Source organism: Myotis yumanensis, unplaced genomic scaffold (genome assembly GCF_028538775.1).
Source record: "Myotis yumanensis isolate MYYU_CA2020_CCGP unplaced genomic scaffold, mMyoYum1.0.hap1 SCAF_2, whole genome shotgun sequence".
Lineage (NCBI taxonomy): Eukaryota > Metazoa > Chordata > Mammalia > Chiroptera > Vespertilionidae > Myotis > Myotis yumanensis.
Window position 1 is genome coordinate 9,594,185 of NW_027223753.1, and position 17,751 is coordinate 9,611,935.

At 51.8% G+C, this 17,751-nt stretch overlaps 1 protein-coding gene across 3 annotated transcripts; it reads left to right on the forward strand.

The window, feature by feature from the left end:
- Positions 1-1,233: 1,233 nt before the first annotated feature.
- Positions 1,234-14,781, forward strand: NECAP2 (NECAP endocytosis associated 2). 3 transcript variants are annotated; one of them, XM_070404186.1, is made up of 8 exons: positions 1,234-1,364; positions 3,706-3,806; positions 5,919-6,023; positions 6,106-6,187; positions 7,167-7,275; positions 9,811-9,988; positions 12,703-12,790; positions 13,540-13,689. In XM_070404186.1, exons 1-8 carry the CDS (start codon positions 1,273-1,275, stop codon positions 13,586-13,588), a joined length of 804 nt encoding a protein of 267 aa, XP_070260287.1. In that variant the 5' UTR covers positions 1,234-1,272; the 3' UTR covers positions 13,589-13,689. The 3 variants fall into 3 exon arrangements, with proteins under 3 accessions (XP_070260287.1, XP_070260288.1, XP_070260289.1); XM_070404187.1 differs by having other exon boundaries at positions 12,706-12,790; XM_070404188.1 differs by lacking the exon at positions 12,703-12,790 and having other exon boundaries at positions 13,540-14,781.
- The last annotated feature ends 2,970 nt before the right edge of the window (positions 14,782-17,751 follow it).

Sequence of the window (17,751 nt, forward strand, 5' to 3'; positions counted from 1 at the left end):
GATGGGCCACACCTGGGGCAGCCGGCCGGTGTTATTGTTTTACTGCAACCCAAACTTTCCCAATGCAAGGTTGTATAGAGAACAGAAAACAAAGCAAAACAGGGCAGGCGGGGGAGTTTTCCATCAAGTCCATGGGTGAAGTTTTCCATCAAGTCCCATTTGGCCTACCGGGGATGTGCCCGCAGCCAAGGTACATGCCCTTGCCCGGAATCGAACCTGGGACCCTTCAGGCCACAGGCCGACGTTCTATCCACTGAGCCAAACCTGTTAGGGGTCTCCGGCCTTTCTTAGACCCAGGACTGGCCAGGCTCCCAAGGTCTCCCAGTCCACTTACAGATGGCCTCACTACATTCCCACAGGGTGGGAGGGGGAGTTGGGGCATGGGAAGAGCTGCATTCCCATTTACCATATACATCCTGGCTCCACTTTAAATGGGGTTTCTTTTTTAAAAAATATATATTTTATTGATTGATTTCAGAGAGGAAGGAAGAGGGAGAGAGATAGAGATAGAAATATCAATGAGGAGAGAGAATCATTGATTGGCTGCCTCCTGCCCACCCCACACTGGAGATGGAGCCCGAAACCCTAGCATGTGCCCTGACCGGGAATTGAAGCGTGACCTCCAGGTTCATAGGTCAACGCTCAACCACTGAGCCATGCCGGCCGGGCTTAAATGGAATTTCTTTATTCAGTTTCACACTTACGTTACTAAACTTTGCTGCTTTGAATACAACTCTTTGTTGAGTCTCGGCCACAGGAGACCCTGAGCACGCGGGTTAGGATAAGGGTGGCCGGGTAGGGGCATCCCGCTAAGCATGGTGGGTCAGGTATGGATTTCTCTAGGAGGAGAAGCCTCAGTCAAGTCTTAGAGAGTCAGGAGGAGGAGGCAAAAGGCTGTAAGAGAGAGTCTTCAGGGTGAGCTGTGCAAGTCGCCACAGCTTTGAATCTCAGGCAACTGGGTCCCAGATGTAAGTGTCCAGGCGATAGGGACAATCCACGACCAGACAACGGTGGAGTCAGTGTTGACGTTTTCTCTGCGGTCCATGAGGCCTTGTGGGAGAGGGGAGTCCCCAGAGAACCCTGGTTCTCATCAAGCGAACTCCTGGGTCCGCCGTGTGTCTTGAACCAGGGTTTCCAGCAGGGGGCGCGCGGGCGCTGGAGGCGCTGAGGCACGCGAGTTGCCACTCTAGCCCGACCCGGGTCATAGAGTCGCACCGCTTCCGGCCCCCGGGCTGGAAGGAGCCGGAAGTCTGGCGGGCTGTGGGCATCGAGATGGAGGAGGGCGAGTACGAGTCGGTCCTGTGTGTCAAGCCGGAGGTCCACGTCTACCGCATCCCGCCGAGGGCCACCAACCGTGGCTACAGGTGACCGCCGCCGCCGGGCCAGGCTAAGCCCGACTTACCCCCTTCCCTCCGCCCGACACGCCCACTGTGGGAGCCGGAGGACGGCCCCGGCCGGTTGAGGGGCGAGGGGGGATGTCTAGGTGATGCTGCGGCGGCCCCCGGTTGGTGGGCAGAGCAGGGATGCACCGGCTCCCCGTGGCGGGGAGGGCGCTGAAGCCTGGTCTCGCGCTTGGGGACCCGATGGCTTCCAGGTGTCTTAAAAAGCGATCGGCGGTGGTGGTGTCACCAACCCTTCTCTTTGAAAGCTCGCCGACGGCCTCGAAGGGATCCTTGGCCGCCTCCAGGGGGGAGGGGCCCTCTCCCCGGCGGAAACCCCGGAGGGGAAGGAAGGGAGCCCGGGACCGGCCAGAAGGACCGCTCCGGGGAGCTTAAGGCCGATGGCGAAGCCAGGGACCCCCTCCCTGCCCAGCTCCCGTGGCCTGAACGTCTCGCCTTCCCCCAGCCTCGGCAGCTGGGAGGAATCCATCTGCGCTTCTCTGGCGAAATGTTCCCGAGACGAGTAAACACACATGTGCTAGTACATGCGGGGTGTCTGGAAGGAACGGCCCCGCGGGCGCGGACCGGGGTGGGGTGGGAGGTTGCAGGGACTTCCTGGTACTGTACACCTTTTTGTCCTCTTGGCATCGTGCTACCATGTGCATGTATGACCTATCAAAAGAAGACGAACCCTGTCAAAAGGGGAAAAGATGTACCTGGTACAGACGACCTAGCTTATGGCTGCCTATCGTGTGCCATTGGGCGGGTGGGTGGCTTTTGAAAGGCAGCGTTTGTCCAAGTTCTTTGGAAATACAGAAATCGGGACTGGCCCCACCACAAGAATGACGGGGTGTCGACAGATCTGGCTTCCGATTGTGTTAACACAGGCTCATAGCCCACGATTTTATAGTGAACAGATGTTTTATGGAACACCGGCTACATCCATGATGCGATTTTAAAATCGTATGAAAGCCACCGTAGTACCACCAAAAACACATTTGCTTTCTGTCATCCAGCCGGACCTGGGCTGCCAAACCAGGGATGGTCGTCGACCCCCATGCCCTTCAGTAAAATAGGTTTGGCCCTTCTTGGACCCCGGGAAAGCCAGGATACCAAGTGTCAGGGCTGGCTGGTTTGCCATAGAGGAAACTGTCGGCCCTTGCACTTCAACTTCAGAGCTCTGCTCAGCCTGAGTCTAAGGCCTTTTGCCCCAGTAAGAGGAACTGAAACGGAGTCGGCTGACTTGTGAGTTGAGAGTCTGCATTTGTGTGGCCTTGCAGACAACCCGAGGCCACAGTGACGGAGTCTCTCTGGCATTTCACTTAGGGACTTCCACGGAAAGGGTTGTGAAAACACCCAAGGCTCTTGGCTATTTGGGGGTTTTACAGAGTTGCTTACTGCTTTAAAAGAGCCAAAAGAGGCCATTGCGGTAGGTCTATGACTTTTTGGATTTTTTTCTTTTTTTAAATTTCAGAGATAGGAAGGAAAAGGGAGAGATAGAAACGTCAATGGTGAGAGAATCATTGATCAGCTGCCTCCTGCACGCCCCCTACTGGCATAGGAGCTGGCAACCCTGGCATGTGCCCTGAGCGGGAATGGAACCGGGACCTCCTGGTTCATGGTTCGACCCTCAACCACTGAGCCGCACCCTGGGTTTCTTTCTGTCCAGAATGCCTTTGGAATGTTTCTTCAACATCCATTCACTTTTCTCATGTGGATATTCTCTTGCTCTCCTTTTCTCTGCTAATGATTGCTCCCCTCTCTACTTTTCTCCCAAGTTGGTCTCAATGATCCCACATGGTCACTCTGACCACCACTGCCTAGCAGTGTCCTAAACAAACAGGCCCCAGGAGCTACTTCCTCTACAAAAAGAAAACTGGAAGTCCTACCTCAGAGAAGATCTCTCTAATCTAGAACCAGGGTCAGCATACAGAGACCCACTGTGTTTTTGTATGGCTCACAAGCTAAGAAGGGTTTTTCCATTTTTAAATGGTTGGGGAGTTTTTTAAGAAGACTATTTCATGATGTGAAAATTATAAATTATATGAAATTCAGATTTCGATGTTAACAAAATGTCCCTGACATACAGCCACACTCAGGCCATTTGGTTACTACCCTTCGAGCACCAATAGTCATGTATTGGTTATAGCTGTTCTCACGGTTAAATGGCAGAGCAGTTGTGACAGATTGTGTGGCACTTTTTAGAGCAAGTTCGCCAACCCCTGGTCTAGAGCGAGCAGCCCACATGCCCTTCCCATCCCCACCCCCGGCATTGGAGCGATGGAGCGGAACCCCGGCAGAGGCTCAGTCGTTTTTGTCCCCTTAGGGCTGCGGAGTGGCAGCTGGACCAGCCGTCATGGAGTGGCCGGCTGCGGATCACTGCAAAAGGGCAGGTGGCCTACATCAAGCTGGAGGACAGAACCTCAGGTAAAGGCAAGGGAGGCCTGCTCGGGGCTGAGACGCCATGCCTCCCACTCTGCGAAGGGAGAGGCAGCCCGGGCCTGATGAGGCCTCTCGGGGGTCATGGGGACCTGTCGTGGAAATCAAAGACCCAAGTGCACCGTTAAGCCTCCTCCATTCCCTCACCTTTAATTGTAGTAGCCACTGTCCACAAGCACTAAAGGGGGCATTTCTTGCCAAGCACCTGTTCTTTTTGGGGGGGGGTCCTTAAAAAAATACTAATTTTGGAGCCCAAGGAGAGGAGACCTACAGGTTGGTCCCAAGTGGGAACGCCTAGAGGTTGCCTTGAGACACGCTGGGTGAAGACACAGCCCTTTGCCGCTGAGCTCTGCTGCTCAAGAATTCTGTTTATCGACTAAATGGTGACTCCCCAGACCAACCACGCCCATTAACTGAAAGCTGGAACTGCCTCCTTAGCTCTTTCTGTGGTGAGAGGACGAGCCAGGCTGGGCGGTGTTGGGGTCAGCTGGCAGGTGTCACTTTGGGGAAATCGCTCCGGAAGCCCTGTACCACCAATGCCTCCGGGTGGGCTGTGGAGAGCAGTACGGCCTGGAATAGCCCAGCCCCCAGAGCAGGGATCGGGCACAGTGCCTGCTCAGTCAGGTGCCTCGACATTCGGTTGTCTGTTTTTCTAATATGTAGACATTTTTCTTCATGCAGTGGTATAAAGTGCAAAGACTCGTAGACAAATGAATTCTCAGAACTGTGTCATTTGTGTCTGAGCTGTGGGACCTTGGGCGAGTCACATGACCTCTGGTGCCTTGGCCTCCTTTTTGTTGAAATAGGGATCACATTAATTCCTACTTCACCAGGTTGTTGGGAACCCATCCAATTGCTTTGTGAACTGGAGCATGGGGTTGGCTGGGTGAGTATTGTCTGCAGAGGAGGTAGAGGAGACAGCTGCCATGGCCAGGCCAGAGAACTCTGGCTGTGAGATTTGCTGGGATGTGCCAGGTGGTGTCACAAGGGAATGGAACACCTGTTCCCTTGGGAACTGACTTTAAGGGAACCACCTAATGTAATAGCCAGTCACTGCTCAGGATCAAGCCTCACCCAGGATGCTCTTAGCTTGGCGTCATGCCCACTAGGTCATGTTTGACTCTCGCTTTCCAGTCACTCGGCCAAGGATTCTTAGCCTCAGCACTAGTGGCATTTGGGGCCAGGGGAGTGTTGTGGGCTGTCAAGTCAAATTTAAGATATTTAGCAACATCCCTGGCCTCTACCAACTACATGCCAGTGGTTCCCCTACCCCCCAAGTTGTGACAACCAAAAATACCTCTAGATATTGCCAGATGTCCCTTGGGGGAAGGGGAGGTAAAACCATCCCTGATTGAGAACCACTGCTCCCGGGTGAAGACATCCAGGTGAGTCCCGGATGCCCCGGTACCAAACGGGTGGGGCAGAGAAATGAACCAGAAGCCGCGGACTCCAGGCCCACAGATTCTGATCCAGCTCACCCTGGATTGCAGTCACCTCTAAACCACAGGTTTCAGTAGAAAATATTTGGCTAAATATTTAAAGCACCAACAAAGATCATCACACGGGGAAATGATGCCAGTCATAAATGCTCACAGAAGTGTGTGTTGCGCTGCACCCCAGAGAGCTGTAGTTGACACGGGGCTGCATTTCACCAGGGCTCCTTTTAAAACCAGTCCCTCTTGCTCTGTCTCTGAGACTAAATCGGCCTGCTTCAGGTTCTTCTATGGGAGCAAGAACTTTCTCCCTCATTTCCACTGGGTTCCCCGGCTCCTCTCCAGTCCTGCCTCAGGTACCAGGTCTTTTCCGAAGGTGTGATATACCTGTCCCAGGGCCCTCAGGGTGCAGGCAGGTATGTAAATGTGTAAGACAGATGGAACAGGTGCCAGATGGAATGGTTAAATGAGAAATACTAAAACTAAGCCTCATCTGACTTAAACCTTTCGTTAGTTCTATTTCTATGTCTTCCCCTCAGCCAGAATGGATTTGATTTGAATCCCAGAGTAAGGTTTGCCCATCTGCCTCACAGGAAAAAGGCCCCAGTGGGATATAGGAACATCAGGTTGGAGTGGGCTCAGGGCTCACCCTCACTTGTGCTTTCAGGGGAGCTCTTTGCTCAGGCCCCAGTGGATCAGTTTCCTGGCACAGCCGTGGAGAGCGTGACAGATTCCAGCAGGTACTTTGTTATCCGCATCGAAGATGAAAATGGTACGTGAGGGTCTCGGTGCTTCCTCCTCGTGAGAAAGGGTTCTTTGCCTCCACGTGGGACTGATCACATGTCCTCCTCTAGGACGACGGGCGTTCATTGGACTTGGCTTTGGGGACCGAGGTGATGCCTTTGACTTCAACGTTGCATTGCAGGACCATTTCAAGTGAGTGGTTCGGGACTCACGTGCTCATGCCTCCTCCCTGCCCCCAGGACAGAATGATTTCCCAGGTTAGGATCCCAGGTGGTGGTGTGCGATTTGTCTTCCAGCAGAGCCTCAGGACAACTCACTTCTCTTCTGGGACAGGCCCGCTTCTCTGCATCCTTCCAGGCCTCCTCTCTGCTTTGAAGTCATGGTTTTTTTCCTCAGGCCCATCTCTGCCACCTCATTCCGCTGCCCAGACTTTGAGGGGTCACCTTTCTTCCCTTATAAGCCCCTGAGCAGCCGGAGTCTTTGTCAGGTTCCTGTGGCTTTTCTGGGCCTGTTGCTCTGATAGACTAAGTGGTGCTTGGATTCCCAGGCCACCCAACAGGTGCCCCGGTGGTCCTTTCGGAAGCTCAAGGCAGGGCAGGGAGACTGCTTCCTGCCATCCGCAGGCCTCCACCTCTGGCTTCCAGCCAGTGGGGAGCGTGGCTGCTCACAAGCAGGCCTCTCTGGCTCTCCCCTGTGCTGGGGCCCTTGCCCCAGGTGGCTATGGATGGGTGTTTTATGGAAGACCTTTGTGTTGCTCTCTCCTACCTAGCATCTGTCGTGTCTCACCATCTGCTTTATGAGCCCTGGGGTGGGGGGTGGGGGTGGAGTCCTTATCTTAGTTCTCATGCCAAGTGCTGGGGAGTAGAGGGCCAAGTTCTCAGATTGAAGACCAGCGTTAGGACGCTCTACATAAGTGATCTCATTGAATCCTTAGAACAGGCTTTAAGACATAGACCGTTCAGCCCATTTTGCTGATGTGGAAACTGATATGCATGCAACTACTTAAGTGTCACAGGCGGGATTTGAATTCAGGCCTCACTCCCCAGCCTGCGTTCCTCTACCATCTGCTGCAATAAAAGCCTCGTCCTGGACTGATGGCAGGTGGTAGTGAAGTGAGTGTGTGGATGCAGAGCAGCCGGTCTTTTCCTCACCTGTGTCTTCCTCCCCCCAGGTGGGTGAAACAGCAATTTGAATTTGCAAAACAAGCCCAGAACCCAGACCAAGGCCCCAGATTGGACCTAGGCTTCAAGGAAGGCCAGACCATCAAGCTCAACATTGCGGTGAGTCCCACCTGTGCTTGGCTGCACTGGCCATGACCCGGCGATACTGTGGCCGCCACACTGAGCCCGCCACACCGAGCCCACTCTTTCTCACAGTTCAGCTCTTCAGTCCGGCAGATGTTTATGGAGCAGCTACCTTGTGCCAGTTACACATGGGGGTGAATGGGAGGGCTCTGCTGTCCTCTCAAGTAGAGTTGAGATGGGCAAGTCAAGATGTGAGTACAACATGGCTGGAGAGGTTCTATGACCTAGGGATGTCCTCAGGGCCATGAGTTCCTAGAGCTGTGGTCGGCAAACTGCGGCTCGAGAGCCACATGCGGTTCTTTGGCCCCTTGAGTGTGGCTCTTCCTAAGCCTTAGGAGTACCCTAATTAAGTTAATAACAATGTACCTACCTATATAGTTTAAGTTTAAAAAATTTGGCTCTCAAAAGAAATTTCAATAGTTGTACTGTTGATATTTGGCTCTGTTGACTAATGAGTTTGCCGACCACTGTCCTAGAGGAAAGGTGTGTGTGTAGCCCAGAGTTACAAGATTCTTGGAAGGCTTCCTGGCAGAAGTGACCTGTAAAGAAGGGAGGAAGGTTCAAAGGGTGACTCCAGGGGAGGGAACAGCATGTGCAAAGCCTTTGAGTTGAGAAGGAATATCCGTCACTCGTTGCCAGAGCTGGGAATTTTGTCCTGGCTGTTACAGTGGGGGTCAGTGTGCCCATTTCAAGCAGCGTCTTGACCTTACCCCTTGAGTAAGGAAGCTTTGGGGGTGCTGTGGGCAGGAAGACATCAAGATGGGCACAGGGGGTCGTGGGTACCTTCTGCTGGTGGTGTGGTCCTGGCTCGCTGTGTCTTTGTCCTGAGCTGCCTGCTTCTGGCTTTGCCCTATTAGTTGCTGTTGGACTGGCGAGGTTGCCAAGACTTGGCCTTGATCGATTACGGGGGTGGAGTTGAAATAATTTGGGGGAACCAAGGACCACATGGATTTGATTTTGAAGAAACTTTGTAACCCTAAAATAATGCTCTTCCTCTTGACTTACTATCTCTTTCTCCTCTCTTCTGCTTCATGCTAGTGATGATTTGGGACCTTGGAGTTATCTGGCCCTTAAGAGAAAATGCAGTGGACTGGTTGGGATGTGATTCTTTCTCTTGCTGGGAGGAAACTAACATTTACTGAGCAGCTGTGTGCCAGGTAGTGTTTTCAGGCACTTTCTCATCTGAATTAAATATTTTCTCCTTTTACAGGCGAGGAAACTGAGGCTTGGAGAGGTGACAGGACTTGCCCAGGGTCCTAGAGCTAGAAACAGCCAGCCTAGCTGGACTCACACTGAGCTCTGAGGGCTTTTGACTCAGGGCTGTGGTCGTAGCATTTGATTAAGCTGCTGCTTTCCTTACAAGTAGGGATCCAGGTCGTCTTCATCCTGTAACTCCTCCAGATTTCTGGCCCACGCTTGGTGCTCAGATTTTTGCTTTTTTTAATGTTTTATTGAAGTATGATACGCAGAGCTCAGTGAATTTTTAAAACTGGAATTTACCCACACAGATCCGCCTCCAGATCAAGAAGCAGGTTATCAGTGCCCTGTACGCCCCTCTCCTGCTCTTCCTAGTAACTACCTACCTCGAGTAACCACTGCCTGACAGAATACCCTGAATTTTGTTTTCAGCTTTTATTAATTGAGTCATACACTCTGTACCCTATTGTGTACAACTTCTTTCTTTTACTGATGTGGTATTTGCGAGGCCTCCCCACTGTTGCATGAATCATTCTCATTGTGGTGGCATATCCCATTGTGAGAATGTATCCAATGACTTACCCCTTTAACTGATGGTGGACATTGGGTAGCTTCCAGTGTGGGGCCATTACAAGTAGTGCTGCTAAGAATGTTCCAGCACATGTCTCTCGGGGCCCAGACGTGGGCATTTCTGATGGGTCTGTGTCTGAGAGGGGAATTGCAGGGACATCACTTCAGGTGCCCAGCTTTCTACAGTTTCTCAAAGGCATTTACCCACCTGACACTCCCACCAGCAGTGTGTGAGTGCTCTTTTTTTATTTTTTAATATTTTTATTGATTTTTTTAGAGAGGGAAAGAGAGAAACATCGATCAGCTGCCTCTTGCATGCCCCCTACCTGAGATCAAGCCTGCAATGCGGGCATGTGCCCTGACCAGCAATCAACTGAGCCACACCAGCCAGGGCACTGCACTAGTATGAGTCTTCTGGTTGCTCCATCCCCTTGTCAGTAGTTATGTTCTATGTTTTAACCATTCTGGTGGGTACATAACGGTGTTTCATGGTATGTTTGATTTTGCCTTTTTCGATGATTAATAATTTCAGGTGTTAAAATTAAATGTGTTTGTGATAACTTTAGAATTGTGAGGCGTTGAATACATCTCGTAACAATGGAAGTGCTGGACGGGTCTTGACCATCTATCTGTTGGTTTTACACGTTTGGGAACTGGGGTCACCTTGGCCCTCCTTGTGGGGTTTTCTGATAGCGGTGGGGCTCCAGCAGAACTGACTGGTTCACATTCCTCTCCTCTCTTTAGAACATGAAGAAGAAGGAAGGAGCTGCTGGGACTCCCCGAGCACGGCCCGCCAGCACAGGAGGACTGAGCCTGCTGCCCCCTCCCCCGGGGGCGAAACCCTCCACCCTCATCCCTCCCCCTGGGGAGCAGTTGTCTGTAGAGGGGTCCCTTGCCCAGCCAGCAGTGGCTCCCGGTTCAGGTCAGTGCTTGGGGGTGATTGTACTTGCTGCCAAGTCTGTGCCTGTGGGTTCCTCTCCCTGCTGGCAGCTGTTTTTCCTTCCTTCACTCATTGATCTGTCGTTTAGTAGCTGTATGTGACCAGCAGGAAGGTGAGCACAGCACAGCTGATCCTGCTCACACTGGGTATAGGGTTCCTCTGTTCCCCCGATTCCCACCACTTACTCTTAGGGTGTCTTGTCTGTCCTTCCCTGATGGGCAGGGACTTCAACTCATTTGTGAAGGCGTCACATGGTCCCTAGTTCTCAGAGGCTGCTCAGTGAGTATTGAGTGAGTGGGTGATGGAGACACAGTCTGTGCTCATAGGGCACTGAGAGCTAGTAGGAGACAGGAGTCACAGGCCAGAGACTGGAGACCAGGCTCACTGCCATCCCTCATGATGGGGGGCGGCTTCACGAGAGAGGTCACATTGAGCCGGGCCCTGAAGGAAGGAGATTGGGGCAGGGAACACTTAGGACTCCAGTCAGAGGGAAGAGCAGAAAGGCTCAGACTTTTAAACACCTGGTGCATTGAGGGAGGTGGATGCAGCACAGGAGCGCCAAGGTGAGCGGTGAGAAATGAAATTGGACATTTCGTTTGGAGCAAGGCCATCGGGGTGCTGAGAAGCTGAGAGGCAGTCCCCCCAGCAAGCTGTGTGGTGCTTGTTCCAGGATGTAAGGAATGCCTTCTAGAGACGCCGGAATTCCAGAAGTTAGTACCTAGTGCTGGCCTCCCAGCCCAGCCTCCCCACCCTGCCTGATGCCCTGGCCGGCCCCAGGCTGGCTGGCTGTTACCAGCCCACTTTCTCCACACACTGCTCACCAGCTTGGAGGCAGGATCCAGGCAGGAAGCCTGCTTTCTTTCCATCCCAGGCTCGTGGACATTGGCTCCCCTATCTGGAGGTCAGCCCAGGAAGTGGCGGGAGCAGCAGGCAGCGAGCCCCCTGCCCCGCCCCAAGGATTATTATTTCAGCATTGGTTCTCAGTGAGGTCACAGGACCACCTGCCTGGGCATCGCTGGGGGCGGGGCCAGGAATCTGCAATCTTAATGTTATTTGTGTGTGCACTGAGGTCTGAGAGCCACTGTCTTAGGCTTTCCCTCGGTTGCTGGTGCCTTTTTAGCAGATTACATGAAGAACCTGCTATGTGCCAGGTAGCATTTTAGGCCCTGGGGCTACTGTGAGTATAACACCAAGTCCCTGCTCTCAAGGGTTTATGTGCTGATGTGAACAATAGGCAATTAGCATGTCTACAAACTAAATGGTGTTGGATGATAAGAGTCATGACTAGCTGATGTTTATTGAGCATTTACTGTATGCTCCAAAACCAGACCGGCTGAGTTCAAATTCTAGCTTATCAGTAGTGTGATATCAGAAAACTGCCACTTCTCTGTGCCTCAGCCTTCTCATCTGTAGGATGGGGTAGTAATGATACCTACAATATAGGTCTCTTGTAGCGATCAGATGTGATGTCCCTTATGAACATGGTAAGTGCTCACATTTGTTAGCCCCATTTTACTAATGTTATTGTCACTGTGCTGGGCCTGTTCTCAGCATTCCATATAAATTAATTTATTAATCCTTAGACAGTCCTGTTCTGTCACTGTTCTGTCTCCATTTCAGACGTAAGGAACAGCTGGTCCTGGCGTGTCTTCCCCAGGCACTGTGGTGAGGTTCCGAGGAGATAAGGGATGTTAAGCACGTGGTGAACTATAAAACTAAACCGTTGAGGGCCTGAGTTTTATCTGGTCTCAGCCCAGAGCAGATTAGAAATAACAAATTGGTGGGAAGGCGGAGGATGGCAGGCACAGGGACAGTTGGCAGCACTGTCCAGGGAGGTGCCTAAAACGCACAAAAGCAGGCACTGAGGCCCCATTGTGCCACCCACCTCGGCAAAGAGGTGCACAGATAGCAGCTTCTGTGGTGCCTTTTCTGGATGGCTCTCCCGACCGCTAATCAGTTTAGCTCTCAGGACTTGGCACATGTCTGACACACAGTTGTCTTAGCTGGATGATCCCGACACTGGACTGAGGGCTTTGTGTGAAGATGATCTTGCAGTTTGGGTGGGCATTTTCCATTCAAGAAGCCAGGGCAGGAGATGGTACTCTTTTTTTTTTTTTTTAATACCCGAGGAGTGAGGATATTTTTTCCATTGATTTCTAGAGAGTGGAAGGGGAGGGGGACAGAGAGAAACATCGATGTGAAAGAGATACATCAATTGATTCACTCTCACATGCACCCCGATGGGGGGCAGTGACCAAACCTGCAACCAGGTACATGCTAACTGGGAATTGAGCCCACGACCCTCCAGTACACAGACCGATACTCCAACCAGTGAACCATGCCTGCCAGGGTGAAAGGGTAAATTTTAAACAGATTTTCAATATAAACTGTTAAAAAATAGGGTCAACTTCAGATATGTGTGACAGATGGTGTGTGACCCGCCCTCACTGGCACCCCTCCCCTCCACCTTGTATGTGGCTTTCTGCTTTCTCTCCAGGAGCCCTCAAGGGCTCATGAGAAGATGGTAGAAATGTGCCAACTTGATGTTTAGTTGCCCAAAAGCACGTCTCTGTATGTGTTCTTCTCAGCCACTTGGAATTATGAGACTGATTTCAGGGTCACTGAGAAAACCAAACAGATCTCTGACTCCTGTCTCCTTCTCTTCTCTCCCTACCGATCGGACTTGGCCACATCAGTAGGAGGCGCCACTGTGTCCTGGCCGCAGCCCACGTCTGCCACTACTGCCACCGCCGACATCTGGGGAGACTTTGCAAAATCCACAGGGTGAGGAGTCACATTCTCTGGTGGGACAGAGCCCCAGAGCACCCGTGTGGGTGGCACAGCTCTCCAGGAAGAGCTGCAGCCTTCCTGAGCTTGTTGCTCCTCTGCTAGGTGGCCTGGAGCCGCCTCCTGCAGTTCTTTCTGGTCTTCACACTCCCTCGTCAAGTGCTTTGGCTTGTTCCTAGCACCTCCTTCCTCCCCTTGGCCCAGCCCGCCCAGAGCACTGCACTGAGAATTAACCTGGCTTCTAGCCTTGGCCTCTCCTTCTGGGACCCCTGAGGCCCATCCTTAGGCCTCTCTGACCCCATAACATTTCAAGCCTTTACCTGGGGTCTGGGGTCGGGGTGAAAAGGTGCTAAAATCCTACTGCTCCAGGCTCTGGGACAGGAGTCAGCACACATTTTCTATGAAGGACCAGATAGCAAATAGTTTAGAATTTGCCGGCCATCTTGTCTCTGTTTCAGCTACTCGGTTCTGCTCTTCCAGCTCAAAGGCAGCCACAGACAATATGTAAATGAATGGCTATGTGCCAATAAAACTTTATTTGTAAAATAAGGGGGGTAGATTTAGTCCCTGAGCTCCAGTTTACTGACCTCTGCTCTAGAATATTCAGAGCTGACTTCTTGAGAAGATGGCAGAAATGTGGGAACTTACTGATGGAGCTCTCTTTGTCCAGAGTGAAGCCACCTTTTATCTGCTTTGTAGTTTCAAACATCTAAACCCTCTCACCCCTCCCTGTCTTCCCTTCACAGGGCAACTTCCAGCCAGACTCAGCCAGGCACCGACTGGGTCCAGTTCTGAGCTGAGCACAACTCTTCTTAATCCTCACACAGCTTCTGGGAAGGAGCTGCCTCATCTGGGCCGAAGGAAGGAAGACGAAGCACTCCCTGGCCAGCCTCCGTTTGGAGCATGACTCGCTCCTCTCGTCCTTGCCTGACTCTCTTGACAGACTGGGCCGTTAGGCAGTAAATTGTCACCATGCCACACTGCTCCTGGGACTTAATTGTGCAGCCAGAACACGAGAAGACAAGCTCCAGGATCCCTATCCCTGTCTGCCCTCTGACGTGAGAGAGACTGAGACTACTACTTCCACCACAGTGACCTGTAATAAACACAAGCCCCCAAAAGCAAAAGAAGGGGTTCAGTGTGCTGCCTGGATTCAGATGAGCCCTTCTCGGGGTTACTGGTGCCTCGGGATCCCTGTGCGCAGGGGAGCTTTCTGCACTCCCGCTGGCTGCAGCCACTTCCGGCACGGCTCCTTCCGAGGAGGGCTCCCTTCTGGCTTCTAGCAGGTTATAGGCTGCAGCTTGAACAGACAATCAGAAGGGAAATCGGGAGCATTAACCAGCTTTCTAGAATTTTTAATATTTGCTTTGCTCATGGGCTGATCTGCACTAACTTGTTACCTTTGCAAAAGGAACCGTTCCTGCAGTGTGCCCCGGAAGGGCTTCTGAGCTCATTCCTCACTGTGGGCCGCAGGTGCTGCCCTGAGCTTCAGACAGCGGCGTTCATCTCAGCCAGTGTCCTGGTTTCCTGTCTCCCAGGCCAGGTAGGCGGTGCAGAGCCGAGGCAGGCGCTGGAAGCCAGGTGGAACGGTGTTTGGGCAGGAAAGTGGAAGCTGCTCTCTTGGAGGTGGGGGTTCGGCCTTCCTGGCAACTCGGGGGGTTCCCAGGCTCACGGTGCAGTTCCTGGTGGACTGAAGTTTTCTTGGTTTCTTAAGGGCCTTGTTTGCAGACAACCTCTTACTGTCTTTTCTCCTTCATGGACTGTACATGACAGAGCTCAGACTGAACTTTAGTGTTGCCTGTATTGCTGGTTTATACAAAATAATTTTATCTGAGCACATCTCTAAAATTGCTTTTATCAACATACTTTACCTCTTGATGAAAAGATTTCTCTTGTGAAGGGTCAAGATGATGAACTGAAAAAAGTATTGGCCATTTTCTGGGGCCAGTTTTCTAAGATAAAAAAATAAATATTTTTACTTCTGTCAATGTATGTCTAAGGCAAACCTGTTCTTGGGGGCATGGCCCCTAAACCGTCCAGGATGCTAGGACTAGCTCACAACTACCGCTCCCCATTGATCAGGTGTACAGATTAAAGTCTGGGCCAGGGTCTCAGGTTGGCCAAAGTGAGAGAATTGGGCCCTGTTGCTCTAAGGCAACCAGTCCCTTCTTCCCCATGCATCTATAAGAGTATAAACTTTTTGCCATCCTGGGACATTCTGGTCTCCTTGTTCTAACATGGGCGGGGGCCGTGGCCCACCATGACCTCCCTGTGGAAGCATCTCCCTAAATACTAAGGGCGTACAGGCATACGGAGGTCAAAAAATAAAGTTCAAAAAGGCCATGGCACTTTTTCCTGAGGGTTCTGTAAAAACAATGTAGTTGTTATTTCTTATGGAAATAACCACTTAGTAAAGGGAGAACAAAGAAAAGAATTGAGGATCCTCGTGCCCAGTGAATAAGGATAAGGAAATTGCATCAATGGGTTCTCAGAAGGAGAAAGCTTTGTCTATTTCCCATCACTTCCCATCTTTCTACATGCTTGGAAGCTGAGAATGAGGAAGTTTAGACCTAGGGGGATCCCTTCTTCGTCAGCAGTACAGACCATCAAAGGTAAGCACTTGGGTTCTGGAGACAGATCTGGGCTTTGGGTCTAGGCCAGTTGTCGGCAAACTCATTAGTCAACAGAGCCAAATATCAACAGTACAACGATTGACATTTCTTTTGAGAGCCAAATTTTTAAAACTTAAACTATATAGGTAGGTACATTGTTAGAGCCACACTCAAGGGGCCAAAGAGCCGCATGTGGCTCGCGAGCCACAGTTTGCCGACCATGGGTCTAGGCTGTCTCCTGGTTAGATGTGTGGCCACAGACTCCTTCCTTAACCCAGGTGTCACTCAGATGAGGCAGATAAAGTGCTAGCAGATGCCCATCATATAGTTTGGTCTTCATCACCTTTATTTTGATAGTAGCGATTGTATAATGCTTACTCTGTGCTAGTCCCTGTTCTGTGCACTCAACATAAAACTCATTTCATCATTCCAGTTTTACAAATTATGAGACTGAGGGAGGGTTAGATTATGTAATTTGCCCAGTCACATAGTGGCAGAGGTGGGATTGGAACCCAGGCAGTCTGGCTCTAGCATCGGTGCTTCTAATCCAGTTGATAATACTTGAGCGGTGCTGCCCATAGGGCTGGCACATAGGACCTGCTTAATACGTGGAAGTTCCCATTCCCTCCACGTGGATTAAAGCAATAATATGGCAGGTGTTGAATGACAGGCCAAGGAGGGGGGTCTTTATTCCATAGGTCCGTGATTTTCAACCTTTTTCATCTCATGGCACACAAACTAATTACTAAAATTCTGCGGCACACCGCCCAGCGGGTAGCTCAGTGGGTTAGAGCATCATGCCTATACACTATGATTGCGGGTTCGATCCCCAGTCAGGGCACATACAAGAATCAACCAATGAATGCATAAATAAGTGGAGCAACAAATCAATGTCTCTCTCTCTCTCTCTCTCTCTCTCTCTCTCTCTCTCTTTCTCTCTCATTCTTCCCCCTTCCTTTATCTCTCTAAAATAAAATAAGCTATCCATCAAATCCAGTTAACCGGAACGCCTGAACTTGAAGCCTCCGGGTTAATGTGGTTTTGCTGATGGTGGGCAGAGTCCAACCCAGCTTAGCGCCTGGATTAGGCAGGCTCTTGGCCCTGGCAACCTGGGGGAGTAACTCTGTCACTTGCTTCCCAGTTACCTGAGTTGCAGATTTAGAATCCACTGCGGTGAGCAGGTGAGTACTCAGCACACCTCCCTTCTTGGCAGTTGGTCCGGGGGTCGCTGGGCTGGGCACCACCTGGTTATGGGGCAGGGTGACTGGTGGGTAGCGGCCCTGGGGATTCAAATGACCATAAGGCAGGCTGAGCTGAAGCACTGAGTCAGCACAACAGGGGACCCAGCCCCAGCATCGGGAAGCCTCCCAAGGGGGGAGGCTGGTGAAAGTACCTGCCTCCCAGCAGGAGCCTCCTTGGGCTCTGGAGGTAGGAGGGTCAAGGAGAAAGGAGCCGTGTCTGCTGCCCTCCAAAAATCTCATGTGATTATAGGAAAGATATGGCTTGGAAGCCCCTGAAACTCCTGCTGTGTGTCCCTGGGCAAGTGACTGCTCCTCTCTGAGTCTTGGTCTCCTCACCTGTAAAATGGAAATAATCCTAGAACCCGCTTTGCAGCAGAGGTCCTGCTTTGCAGAAATGTTCAGGGGGACTGAGGACCGAGTGAGAAAATATAAGAGGAAGCAGCAGCACAGTGTGGTCAGCCAGTATAGGCTGCCTGCGAGGGGCAGGGACTATTCACCAAGGGAGGCCTGACAGAGAGGGTCCTGTAGGCCCAGGCATCACGCAGGCATTCTGGAGGGAGGGAGGGCAAGGATGGGTTCCTGGTGCGATGAGGAACACTCTGGAATGAGGTCCCTGCAGGGACAGGCAGGACCAGAAGTGGACTGGTGAGGTCATGAGCCCGTTAGGGCCTAGGTAGGGACCCAGCAGGTCAGGGGACACCAGACAGGGTGACACAGACCTGGGCCATGCTGGGGCACCTGGGGGCTGGTGGGGCCGACTGGCAGAGGCCAGTCAGCCCCCCCTAGGCTGAGCCAGAGACACCTCCTAACCTCGCACCCCTCCATACTCCAAGCCCCAGGGGTTGAACCAAATCTCCCTGACAACAGCTCTCTCTGCCCTGGCCCAGGCCACAGCCTTGCCTGCGCCATCCCTAGGTCATAGAGCCCCAAGGGCACATTGGCAGCCCCTAGGGCAGTTTCTCAGATGTAAAAAGCAGGCTCCTCTTTGACAAAGATTAACTCCTGGTCGCCCTGCAACGGGGAAAGACAGAACCATCAGCCACAGGCCTGCTACTGTTCTTTCTGGGTGTTTACTGTTTTCCAAACACAAAATCATAAAAGTCAA

What these genes read in the sequence shown, in the direction of transcription:
- NECAP2 (XM_070404188.1), top strand. Translation starts at nt 1,273, where the DNA reads ATGGAGGAGGGCGAGTACGAGTCGGTCCTGTGTGTCAAGCCGGAGGTC. An exon ending in CCGCATCGAAGATGAAAATG is followed by an intron (nt 6,024 to 6,105) that starts GTACGTGAGGGT and finishes GTCCTCCTCTAG; the next exon opens with GACGACGGGCGTTCATTGGA. An exon ending in AGCAGTGGCTCCCGGTTCAG is followed by an intron (nt 9,989 to 13,539) that starts GTCAGTGCTTGG and finishes TTCCCTTCACAG; the next exon opens with GGCAACTTCCAGCCAGACTC.